This window comes from Echinops telfairi, unplaced genomic scaffold (genome assembly GCF_000313985.2).
Source record: "Echinops telfairi isolate 266 unplaced genomic scaffold, ASM31398v2 ScPeMD7_7400;HRSCAF=8409, whole genome shotgun sequence".
NCBI lineage: Eukaryota > Metazoa > Chordata > Mammalia > Afrosoricida > Tenrecidae > Echinops > Echinops telfairi.
In genome coordinates, this window is record NW_022111300.1 from 61,647,259 (window position 1) to 61,660,023 (window position 12,765).

At 57.0% G+C, this 12,765-nt stretch overlaps 1 protein-coding gene across 1 annotated transcript; it reads left to right on the forward strand.

The window, feature by feature from the left end:
• The first annotated feature begins 5,228 nt into the window (after nucleotides 1-5,228).
• SALL3 (spalt like transcription factor 3) lies at nucleotides 5,229-12,323 on the forward strand. The gene is made up of 4 exons (XM_045296142.1): nucleotides 5,229-5,328; nucleotides 5,543-8,473; nucleotides 8,690-9,030; nucleotides 9,738-12,323. The coding sequence occupies exons 1-4, from the start codon at nucleotides 5,229-5,231 to the stop codon at nucleotides 10,167-10,169; spliced, it is 3,804 nt and encodes a 1,267-aa protein (XP_045152077.1). The 3' UTR covers nucleotides 10,170-12,323.
• The last annotated feature ends 442 nt before the right edge of the window (nucleotides 12,324-12,765 follow it).

The window sequence follows — 12,765 nt, forward strand, 5'->3', positions numbered from 1 at the left end:
CACCACCCCAATGTGGTGCTATAGGCGCTCCATGGAGCCAGCCTCAGCGACTGCCACAGGTGGTTGTTACTTAACACATTTGAAATTTGGGCCATTGACAGGCACCGAGGTGCCGGGTCAGTGCTCGCTCGCATAGCAAGAGCGCCCTCGTCTGCCCAGCGCCGTGATAGCAGGCGGCTCCGAGGGGACCCAGCCCTGCTCAGGCGGCTGGAATTTCTTCTACATTGTTAAACACAGTGGGGGTCTCTATTTGTCTCCCCCTGTTTCACAGCTTGGGCCCAGTATGCGATAATTCATCTTTCTTTATGGGATTCAACGCTATCATAAGGAGTTAAAAAGAATTAATTTGCAAGAAAATAAGTGTCTCCTAACTATGTAAGAAAACTTGGGGGTGGTGGTGGTAGGGAGGGGCGCTAGATTTTTCAGGAATGGTGAAGTCCCAGAAAAAAAACAATTCCCCTTCACAGAGACCCGCCGTGCCCCTCACAGCCCCGTGAGTGGAGCCCAGAGTTCTCTGCTGGCTATGGCTACAGTTTCTGCAAGTTACAGGGGCCAGGGAGTGTCTCAGGTGGACAGGCGGAGGCCCCGGGTCAGACTCCTGGCTTGCTGAGCGTTGGTGGGTGGCTCACTTGTTTAAAGGCTCTGTGTCCTGAAAAGAGGACAGTGAGCCTTCCAAAGATCTATCATTTGACATTCAGATTTCGCAAAAACAACTTTGTCGCAAATCCCCCTGTGTCTGTGAAGGCTTAAAAGGCCACAGAGGGGAGAACAGGCCCACCTTCTGATCTATCCGGGAGTTGCCCGGAAACGTGTGGCTGCAGACCGCCAGGTGAATGATTCCAGAGGAAGATTCCATTTGGACAAACTGCAGATCTAGCCGTGTCCTCCCTGTCTGCCGCCCTGCGAGGCAGCCCTGCTTGGGCAGGACCCGAAGCACTTTCCCAAGCGCCCGCAGCCACCCTGAGGAAGCCTTGCAGGTTCTGCTTGTTTTCTGGGTGGGGGGCTGGCCGCGAGCCCCGAGCACCTGTGTGCATGCATCATGAGGGTGAGGAGAGAAACCCATGTGTTTCCAGAGTGGTCATCTTGGGGTTGCCCTTTGCTACAGGGTTGTGTGGGAAGGTCTCTGCGGTCGCACTCAGCCGTGGCCAGAACTTGGGCGAGAACACATTGGGACAGGGAGACGGCAGGAGAATGTGAAGCACACATTGCAGGTACGTCTGCCAGCTGCTGATCATCGTCTCTGTGATGACAGAACCTCTGTGGCCAGCTCCCTCTCCCCGACTGCTGCTCGTGCCGAGCTCCCAAGCACAGGCACGCTTGCAGCCACAGCCCAGGGCGCCAGCGCAGGCTTTGCCAAGTCCGGTCGCTCCCAGCAAACACACACAACCTGTTTCAAGACACCCGGACGCAAGCATTCGGGTCTTCTGAGAGGGGAGGCTGTAATGGAAGTCATGCAACGCTGGCATTTTCCTTCACTCGTTCTAATACAGCCCTCATGTACTATAAATTGACGCTTAATCCCTGGCCTACTTACAGTTTCCAGTCTCTTAGTTGATGAACAGTCGGTATGCAAAAACAGATGAGTTTGACATTCATGTTAATGTTTATCAGGCTTGTGTTTAATTCCCCCTAAGAAAGGGGAGAGAGAAAGCCAAGACAACACGGGTAGAACTGCCCCACGCTTCCTGCGAGGGCGCCTCATTGATGAGGCCTTTAGTGGAAATTAAAAAACAAAAACAAAATACATTTAAGCCAGCTGAATGGACGGGTGTGGCGGTATCTACTGGTAGAACATAAAAGCCCAGCTCAAAGTCCGGGCGCAATTAAAAGACGATTAAATACACTCGAACCAGACATAATATTGGCTCTACACGGTGGCGGGATTAAAGGGCTTTAGAATGTATGTGATAAATTGGGGGGCTGCTTTCAGATTTTCTTATAGCAGCATTAAAATAATACCTCTAGTGCCAGGCTGAGTGCAAATACCCAGCCACGAGTGCACTTTGGAGGACTGAGGAAGAGCCATGGGGGCTGCTGGGAGGCTAACTGTTAGGGTCTTGCCCTCCAGTAAGGGCACATTCTGCTGCGAAGTCGTGCTAAGGGTCTCTCTTGCACTCTCTCTTTTGCATACACGTGCACACACACACACACACACAATGTGAGCTCTCTGATTATTCCCTACCAAGCCCATCGGCTGAAGTGAGCATTCGTCGTCTAATAACATCTTCCTTAGGTCTGGTGGTGGCAAGTCTAGTCTCAGCTCCTCTCCAGGCCAAGGGTGTGCTGGGGTGGGGGCTGCCATGCATGCTTGTGCTCATTGTGCTGGAGGTTGCCTTGGGGAGCCTGTGCTTCCCCACAGAGACTTTGGAGGAGTTGACATCCGCGTTACCATAGTGAAACCCCGTGGGGGGCAGCCTGGGCACCCAGAGAACAACCATGCAAATGAGCATGCTGTGGACATTTCCTGCTAGTCCCAACCCCGGACTTCTAGGTGGTGACCCCAGATTATGTCCCCCAAATAAGAAATCTGAACTGAACTGAAGAATTGGTTTTCCCTGCACGTTTGAGTCAAAAGTAACATTTATTGTGAGGCTTGGTTTCTAAAGTCCAAGGGCTGTCTGTCGTGTTGAATCTGGAGCAATAGTGAATTGTTAGCAGGCAGAGGGTCAGGGCACCCTAAGGCATGCGCTATCCTTCCCCTGGGAGTAGACGGGTTGACTCTGAGGAAGCTACCCTCGTTATCTCTAGGTGACTATTAGTAACAGTTGTCGGAAAGAAACCAACTTCTGCTACTTGGCATGAAAGGTTTAAATATTCCGAGCACAGTTTCATCAGTCGAGAGACAATTAGCTGCAATTTTGCAAACTGACCAATGGGAAAAAGGAAGTTGGCAGTGTGAGCCATCCCAAGCTCCAGGGGGTTAGAAGTGAACCCTGAAGATACTTAACACCTGAAAAACTAGCAGGCGGATATTCGGGTCTTTCAGTTAAATACAGACTTGTTGTGAGGTGCTGAAAGACCTTCCAGAAATGCCGAGGGTAAAACAAGTCCGCTTCCCTCTTAGTCCCCCACACCGTGTGCTGCAAAGAGGCCAGGGACTGGGGCTGGAGATGCCGAGTCTGTGCAGTGGGCTCTTCATCCCTGCCTGTAGGCGCTCTCCTCCAGAATGCAAGCAGTTTCTCAGCGCTCTGTCCTTAGCACGTGTTTCATATGAGCAAGAAGTATTCTTTGAGATTGATGTGAAAGGTTTCAATTTGTAGGGTTTAGGTTTATATAACCATCCAAGTGTTCCATACAGCATAGTTCTTTACTTTATCTCTTCTGAAAAATAAAGGTAGAATGTATTTCAAAACAGCAGCACGCTTTTGGTTCTTCTGGGACCTTCCTTTTCAAAACCTACGTGAATTAAAAAGGAAAAAGAACCTATTTATGAAGATTGCACATCAGCCTGTTAGACCGTAGTTTTAAAAGACTGGAAAGCCCGTTTGAAAAAGCCTTCTTTCCGGAGTGACTAGCACCGCCATTTCTGTGTGGGTGACGACGGTGATGCCACAGCGGCTCCGCTGGTTTTTGTAAGTGGCTTCTTAGATGTTCTTTGGAATACATGGGTGAGCGGCGCACTGTCATTCTGGAGACATCGGGAAGTAGAGAATCGCTGTGTGTTGTGGCAGTTATTAAAATACTTGCTGGACTGCACTGGCCCTTATCTTGCCATTGGGAAGAAACTCTTTCCCTGAGGAGGTGAGGCTTTTACTCTATTTCATCCTGTCCAGAACCTTGGCAGGTTTAAATGAGATTGTGCATATGTTGAGCAAAGTCAGGGCCCCGGGGCTGGGAGGAGGCGGGGGAAGGCAGGGGTTGCATATGTCTTCGGTCTGAATCAGCTGTGGCTTTGCACCCAGAGCGGTCCAGTTCCGAATGGAGTTTAAAAGTCTCCGGGGTCTCCCGGGCCTGCCCCTCCAACTACTTTCCCTCCCCAGTGCTCCAGCCTGTTAGAAAAATGCTAATTGAACACTGTTAATAATTTTTAAAGGCTTGTACATGTTGCCTGCGGCTAATGGCCTCGCGGAAGGCAGCAGGCTGCCCTCAAAAATATTTCCATTCTCTTTTCCCTAAGAGGCCGCGGTGCGCGCTTGTTTGTTTTGTAACCCGACTGCTCCTGTGGGCTGAGCACTGAGCTGTGTGTCCCTTCCTCCGCGCCTTCCCCGCAAGTCCCTTTGCTGAGACCACAGCTGCAAAGACCTGGAGGTGCCCAGGTCTCTCCTGCACCCAGCTCCGGGCAACAAAGAGCCGGCCAGCGGGTCCCTCAGCAGGTTTGATTTGTGGCCTTCACTCCATCTGCCCGTTGACAGGAAGCAGCTCCCAGCGGCCCGGCCTCCCTCCCCGCAGCTGCCCTGAGAGGGGAACTGCACACTCGGCCGCCGCGCACACAGGGAGCCGCCGTTCCTGTGCGGCAGCGGCGGCGAGTTATTTGATCAGGTGTGAATTAGAACCCTCCATTAAACATGGCTGTGGTTCGTTCGGCACAAGAGGGTAACGGGCATCAGAGGAAGTGAGTGCTTGCACTAGTAATTAAACATGTGTAACCAATTAGTGGGTTTTCTGCTACGGCGCAAGCATATAATTTGCTAAGTCCTTCTATGGGAACGGATGAAAATAGGCACCGAAAGTGTGTCTCACTGCAACATTCTCATGTTAAACATGTCACCGTAAATGAACTTTAAATATGTAATTTCTAGTTTGTTAACAAGACGCTGAACTCTATGGACTAATACCAATAACATGTAATTTCAGTTCATTTTGCCGAGAAATATGGTATCTGACAGCCACATAGCCTGCGCCTGGCACGCTCGGCCCTGACCAGGCTGTGTGGTTATGGGCTGTCACCACCAACCTGGCAGAGGGAGAAGGGTGGGCTTGACCTGACATGGCATGGGAGTCGACTGGCCGGCTGGCCAGGAGGTAGTTTCTGAGTGGAGATAAGGGCAGTGCTTCTGTTTTCTTTGTTGCGTTTACAGACGAAAGCATTTCACAGCCATTTCCGTGGGGGGACACTGCGTGTAGATCTGAGAGGGGCAGGGACGCGGTGACTGGGCCTTCGCACAGGTGGTTCGCAGCACACCGGGTCGGGGTCTGAAAGGTCACGGGCGGGTTCGCAATGTTAAGCGAACTGGCAAAGGCCACCCTCATCTCGCTGGAAATGAGGAAGCAGTGAGGGAGGGGCCCTAATGAGGCGTCGAAGGCTGGCTTTGTCCACGACAGAGATCCAGCGCGATTGCCTGGCAATATTGGAAATCAATGCCTTCTATGGAATTTCATTAGGAAGCGGTATCCACAATTGATAGGGCCTCATAATTTGATGGATGGTGCTAAGAAAATGATTAGCTAGCTGGAAAGAGGCATGGACTACACACACTCGCGTCACGATGGCTGAAGTGGGGCAATTTGTACAAAATAAAAGGCATTGATTTTACTGGCGTGCAGAATTCAGGGGGGGCAGCGTCCAGTAGGCACCGGCTGATGCAATCTTTCGGTTTTCCAGCCGTCCCCAGGGAAGGCGTGGACGAGGAGGACAGCGGGGACGAGAGCCGCAGTGGGAGTGAGGAGACCAACGTGTGTGACCGGTGTTGTGGCGAGTTCTTCAAGTGGACCGACTTCTTGGCACACAAGAAGAGCTGCACCAACAACCCGCTGGTGCTGATCGTGCATGACGATGAGCCCCCTCCGCCTGCCGAAGCCTTTCCAGAACCTTCTCCCGCCAGCTCTCCCAGCGAGCCAGCAGAGAGTGAGGCCGCCGAGGAGGCCACTCCGCCTGAGCCTGGTGAGGCCGCTGAGCTGAAGGCCCCAGACAAGGACGAGGAGCCCATGGACGTGGAGTGCCCGGGGGACACGGCATACCCGGGTCCGAGCCCCTCTGCCATCCCCAAGCCCCCGCTGGCTCCGGGACCAGAGCCCGTGGCCTCAGCCAGCTACAGCATGCCCAGCACCAACGTGACCCTGGAGGCGCTGCTGAGCACCAAGGTGGCCGTGGCCCAGTTCTCGCAGGGCGCACGGGCGGCAGGGGGCGTGGGCCCGGGGGGCGGTGTCCCCGCCGTGGCGATCCCCATGATCCTGGAGCAGCTGGTGGCACTGCAGCAGCAGCAGATCCACCAGTTGCAGCTCATTGAGCAGATCCGCAGCCAGGTGGCCCTCATGAGCCGGCCACCACCACCACGGGCCTCCCTGAACCCCGCCACCACCCCCAGCGCGCCCAGCCCTGCCGCCAGCCAGCTCCAAGGCTTTGCTGCCCACCCTGCCCTCCAGCTCTCAGCTGGGGTCTCCCCTGCCACGACGACTGGGCTGCCCCCCAGTGCCCCACCAGCCACCTTGGAGGGACCTCCGCTCCTCTCACAGTCCGTGTCTGGGGCCAGCACTCCTGGTGCCCCCAGCTGCGGCCCATCGGGGTCCACGGAGCCCAGTGTCCCCACAGCGTCATCCAGCACGGTCCCTGCCTCCACGAGCCCTCCGTGCACATCCACTGGCAGCAGCTCCTCCCGGCCTCAGAGCGCACCCCCACCCCCCACCCTGGGAGCCGGAACACTGCTGACCTCCGTGTCCAATCTGCCAAACCCACTGCTACCTCAGACCTCCTCCAGCAGCGTCATCTTCCCCAACCCGCTGGTCAGCATCGCGGCCACGGCCAACGCGCTGGACCCCCTCTCGGCCCTCATGAAGCACCGCAAGGGCAAGCCCCCCAACGTGTCTGTGTTTGAGCCCAAGGCCAGCTCCGAGGACCCTTTCTTCAAGCATAAGTGCAGGTTCTGTGCCAAGGTCTTCGGCAGCGACAGTGCCCTGCAGATCCACCTGCGCTCCCACACTGGTGAGCGACCCTTCAAGTGCAACATCTGTGGCAACCGCTTCTCCACCAAGGGCAACCTGAAGGTCCACTTCCAGAGGCACAAGGAGAAGTACCCCCACATCCAGATGAACCCCTACCCTGTGCCGGAATACCTCGACAATGTGCCCACCTGCTCCGGCATCCCCTACGGGATGTCCCTGCCACCCGAGAAGCCGGTGACCACCTGGCTAGACAGCAAGCCCGTGCTGCCCACAGTGCCCACGTCCTTGGGGCTGCAGCTCCCGCCCACACTGCCCGGCTTCACCGACTCGCCCAGCCTCACGCCCATGAACCGCTCTCCACAGAGGCCCTCTCCTGCCTCCAGCGAGTGCACCTCCCTGTCACCCGGCCTCAACAACTCCGAGTCTGGTGGCCCAGTGGCCGCCGAGTCTCCACAGCCGACCCTCAGCACAACTGCCCTGACCAAAACCGAGCCCCTCGGCCTGCCCCTCCCCGGCTCCAGGCTCGGGGATGCCCCAGCCAGCGGGCCGGCTGCTGCTCCGGTGCCTGTGGCCACCACGGCCACCGACAGCAGCGCGCCCTCCTCCAGCCTGGCCACCCCAGTGCTCCCAGCCCTGTCGGACCAGGTCAAGGCCAAGTTCCCATTTGGGGGGCTGCTCGACTCCATGCAGACGTCGGAGACCTCGAAGCTGCAGCAGCTGGTGGAGAACATCGACAAGAAGACGGACCCCAACCAGTGCGCCCTCTGCCACCGCGTGCTGAGCTGCCAGAGCGCCCTGAAGATGCACTACCGCACGCACACCGGCGAGCGGCCCTTCAAGTGCAAGATCTGCGGCCGCGCCTTCACCACCAAGGGCAACCTGAAGACGCACTTCGGCGTGCACCGCGCCAAGCCCCCGCTGCGGGTGCAGCACTCCTGCCCCATCTGCCAGAAGAAGTTCACCAACGCTGTGGTCCTGCAGCAGCACATCCGCATGCACATGGGGGGCCACATCCCCAACACGCCACTGCCCGAGGGCTTCCAGGAAGCCATGGATGCTGAGCTCCCCTTCGACGACAAGGGTGCTGACGCCCTGAGCAGCTACGATGACGACATGGACGAGAACTCGCTGGAGGAGGAGCCGGAGCCCAAGGAGCCCCTGGGCGACCCCTCCAAGCCCCTGCTGACCTTCTCCGGCTCCTGCCCGCCCTCGCCGCCCTCGGTCATCTCCAGCATCGCGGCCCTGGAGAACCAGATGAAGATGATGGATTCGGCCATGGGCTGCCAACAGCTTACTGGCCTCAAGGCCCTGGAGAATGGGTCCGGGGAGAGTGACCGGCTGAGCAACGATTCCTCATCTGCCGCCGGCGACCTGGAGAGCCAGAGTGTGGGCAGTCCAGCCACGTCGGAGTCATCCTCCTCCATGCAGGCCCTGTCCCCTGCCCACAGCAATGGCGAGAGCTTCCGCTCCAAGTCCCCGGGGCTCAGCAACCAGGGCGAGCCCCAGGAAATCACACTAAAGACCGAGAAGCCGGACAGCCCTGCCCCGGCGGCCGAGAACGGAGGTGCCCTCGACCTGACCGCCGCCACCCCGGGCCGGCCAGTGGTCAAGGAGGAGGCCCCCTTTAGCCTGCTGTTCCTGACCAGAGAACGGGGTAAGTGTGAGCGCACCGAGTGTGGTGCCTGTGGCAAGCCCTTTGCTTGCAAGAGTGCGCTGGCCATCCACTACCGGAGCCACACGAAGGAACGGCCCTTTGTGTGCTCCGCCTGCAGCCGCGGGTGCTCTACTAAGGGTAATTTAAAGCAGCATTTGCTGACGCACAGGTTCAAGGAGCTGCCTCCTCAGTTCTTTGAACCCAACTTTGCTCTAGGTCCCTGCCAAACTCCTAGCCTGGTCAGCAGCAACCCGCCCGCAGCTGTCATCAGGATGGATGTCAACGGTCACAGCAAGGCCATCGCGCTGGGTGAGGGGGGCCCGCTCCCGGCCGGAGTCCAGGTCCCCGCTGGGCCACAGACAGGTCTGAGCCCTGGCGTCACCCCGCTGTTGGCCCCCCCGCCACGCCGGACCCCCAAGCAGCACAACTGCCAGTCCTGCGGGAAGACCTTCTCATCAGCCAGTGCACTGCAGATCCACGAGCGCACGCACACCGGCGAGAAGCCCTTCGGCTGCACCATCTGTGGCCGCGCCTTCACTACCAAAGGCAATCTCAAGGTAAGGGGGGTGCTCGCACCGTGGGAGGCCAGCAGCGTGGAGCCTTACATGCTTGTAGCCTGCATGTGCAGGGGTGTGAGCGTGCAGGAGCGAGCTCGGACCACAGAGGGAGGTCCCTGCCCCTCCGGCAAAGGTGGTGCTGCGGGCGTGGCCGGGCAGGGAGCAGCACAAGGCTTCCCAGTGCGCTGGCACACCCACTCCCGCACGGTAGAGCAGGTGTGTGCTCTAGGCGGACGTCTGGGCTCGCCCCCTGACTTACGCAGCCTCTTCCAAGAGGCTCCTGTGGCAGCTGCCCTCGAGGGCCCCTGGCGGCCTGCAGTACAGACTGCAAGGTTGGTCACAAGCCCAGCCCAGCTAGGGACAGGGGCGTGGCCAGTGAATGCTACCTGCCTTCCAGAGCGTCCTGCCCAAAAGACTGCCCTGAGCACGTGCCCCTTCCCCGCCCCCCCCAGTGCCTCTGGGCCGCCTGGCGAGTCCTTATCAAGTGGTCAGCGGGTAGAGGCCCTCAAGTAAGATGGCCGTTGGCATTGTTGCTGGTGCGTAGTAGAGATGAGGTAGTGCACCTGAGCTTAGGTGGTCAGAGAAGGTCCCGGGAAAGGGGGGGTCCTGCTGGCTCGTGGCGGTGACTTGTGATGGTCATGGCGGTGGGTGCCGGTCCCGCCGTGCTCACCGCTCACCATGGGGGGTCTCTCACATCTCGCACGCAGGTTCACATGGGCACGCACATGTGGAACAATGCCCCCGCCAGACGAGGCCGCCGCCTCTCAGTGGAAAACCCCATGGCGCTGTTAGGGGGCGACGCCCTCAAGTTCTCCGAGATGTTCCAGAAGGACCTGGCTGCAAGGGCCATGAATGTGGACCCCAGCTTCTGGAACCAGTATGCCGCGGCCATCACCAACGGCCTGGCCATGAAGAACAACGAGATATCGGTCATACAGAACGGCGGCATCCCCCCGCTGCCCGTCAGCCTTGGTGGCAGTGCCATCCCCCCACTGGGCAATCTGGGCGCCGGCATGGACAAAGCCCGCACGGGCAGCAGCCCACCCACCGTGGGCCTGGACAAGGCGGGCTCAGAGACCGGGGCCAGCCGGCCCTTCACCAGGTTCATCGAGGACAACAAGGAGATCAGCATCAACTAGCTGCCAGCCCGCCCACGCACTCACACACACCTCCATGCTGGAGCTGGCTCAGGACCACGCACAGCCCTGCACCAGCAGGGAGCCAGGCCCAGGGCGCCCCATCCCCAGCAGCGCTGGGGGGCTCCGCCCAGTGAGTCTGACGTCACTGGGAACTGGACCGATGACCCAATTTTGAGTCACAGAAACCACAGGGGAGGCGCGTTAGGACTACTGAGGACTGAGCACCCAGGCCTCGGCCCTGAGCTGCTTGCAGTCCCCAGGGCCCAGGCACGCTGGCTCCAGGCTTATTCACGCTAGTTAGAAACTGGAACAACGTTGTTAGAAACTCTACTCTTAAGAAGTGGCTCGATGCCCTGGCGCCGTGTATGAATCCAGTATGTTCGTCTGTAATATTTATCATGTTAAGATGAAATTATGCGGGTAACAGACAATATAATCACCCCAACCATTCTTTGAGAAGCCTTTGTACAATGGAGGACATTTGGCTGTGTGGGGTCCCGGGTTGGTTTTTTTGGTTTGTTGTTTGGATTTTTTTGTTGTTGCTTTTGTTTTGTTTTGTTTTCGGCTTCTTTTCAGAGCAAGATTTGTTCTACTATAAATAAGTGGAATCCTTCCACGCAGGCGACATTGTGAAGTTTTACTGGGAAGGAGAGCATGCTTTTCATGTGCAAGTACCTGTCAGTAACAGACCTTTTTTTATTATTTAAAAGTTTGTAGCTGCTATGTGACAGTTATTCTATGAAATGACAAGTGTCGTGTGGTCCGTGGCCCCACGATCGGGGGAAAACCAGTGGCAGACAAACATCGCAGTTGGCCACAACGCCCTAAGCAGCTGTGAGTAAAGGTCTCACGTTACCAGAGCTGTACAATAAAGAAGGTAATGTTTGTATACTGTGGTCGCAAACTCTTAATTTATACTGCTGCACTTTTAGTATTTTGTATTAGGGAGGTTTGTCTATCATTTGAAAATAATAAAAGAAAGATGTAAAGTATTTTATAAATAGTACTTCGGTTTAAGGAAAATGGAAAAAAAATAAAATAAAACTGACAGTTTCTTGTCTTAAGGTCATACAACATGAGGCCTCCTCTCTGCTCAGTCAGGCTGCCGGGACGTGCCAGTGCCTTCAGGAGGCTGCCCCTGCTGCCCCTGAATAGGAGCGAGGAATGTGATGCCCTGTGCGGTCTGCTTAGAAACTGACCACCGCAGCCAGGCTTGGGCGCGTGGACTGGGGCTGTGGCATCTCTGCACGGTCAGGAAGAGGAGAGCGCCGCGCGGCCTCTGGGCTGCAAGTGGCCGCCCCTGCAGGAACCATGGACTAGAGGGACACACTCACGCCGGGCAGCGTTCTCAGCCTGACAGCCCCCTGGGTCCCGGGCTCATCTGCCACCACCTCTGAGGTCCTCGCTCCCTCGGGTGAGTCAGAACTCAGGCTTTGCCAGGTTCTATGTCTAAGCGGCCCTTCCTTCAGCCAGAGGCCCCGGGTGAGATCACACTCGGAGAGGAAGTGTTTGTGTCCTACCTCATTCTTGGGCTTTTCGAGTGCGGTGGAACCTGACCTGGGCACTCCTCGCTGCCCGGCCAGGGGCGGAGGTCATGTCCTTCCACAGCAGGCAGGGTCCTCAAGCCCCAAAACACAGAGCTCCCTGGCAGGACCTTGTGCACAAAGTCCTTGCAAAGCTGCCGGGCCCGTTGTTCCTGCCGGACAGAGCTCTAACCGTGACTGCTGGTCTAGGTGGTAGCCACACAGAAGGCTCTGTCTGGGCTGCAGCATGAGCACCAGGCCTGGCCCAGCAAGCATTGAGGTGCAGCGTGGTCCTCGCTGTGTCTCAGCTGTTAAATGTTGTCATCCTTGATGTCCTTTCTGGGCAGACTCTCCCGTCGGGACCTTGTGGTGTGACCCCTTCCCCCAGAGGATGTGTAAGTTGCCGAGCAGAATGTCAAGGGTGTATACAGATGACCCCTGAGGTCCCTGGGTCTGTCCTAGGCTCAGAGCCAGCAGCCCTCCGCGGGGAGGCAGAAACATATTTTTGTACTGCAGTACCAAGAGGGGCCAGTGCCCCTCCATCAGCAGTGGGGGCTGCTACCCAGATCCAATATTTTTTTATTATGAAATCTTGTGACTTGACACACGTACGGATCGAAATGGATGTCTTAGGCTAGGTTCCTATTTTTGTGACATGGAATTGAATAAAATGCAGCTGTGACATGGCTCCTGAGTCACATTCCTTGGTTCATCTCGGGGAGATGGGGAGACTTTAGGCCTGGTCAGTGGCAGAAGGTATAGCCCCTGGTTTCCTGGGAGGAAGCCCATATGACTCACCCTGCATGCTCTCAGCGGCGTCCATTGGCAGGTTGTTCTAGACCCTGAAGAAGGAAGGGAGTACAGGTGGGCACCCCAGCAGGGCCCCCCAGTGACTGCCCCTGCAGCCCCAACCCATGGATCTTAAGGCAACATGGACAGGCTTCCCACACACTGATGAGCATCGTGGCAGAGAGGATGGGCGGGGGGAATTTGCTCAGCAAACACAGCAGGTGGCACAGTGAGGTGGGGGGCAGGGGTGACATTTCAAAATGAGCTTGACCCATGGGTCACCT

Excerpts from the sequence above, each read along its gene's own strand:
- SALL3 (XM_045296142.1), top strand. The coding sequence starts at position 5,229 with ATGAGGCGTCGAAGGCTGGCTTTGTCCACGACAGAGATCCAGCGCGAT. Across the intron at positions 5,329-5,542 it reads TGGAATTTCATTAGGAAGCG|CCGTCCCCAGGGAAGGCGTG; the intron begins GTATCCACAATT and ends TCGGTTTTCCAG. Across the intron at positions 8,474-8,689 it reads GTTCCTGACCAGAGAACGGG|GTCCCTGCCAAACTCCTAGC; the intron begins GTAAGTGTGAGC and ends ACTTTGCTCTAG.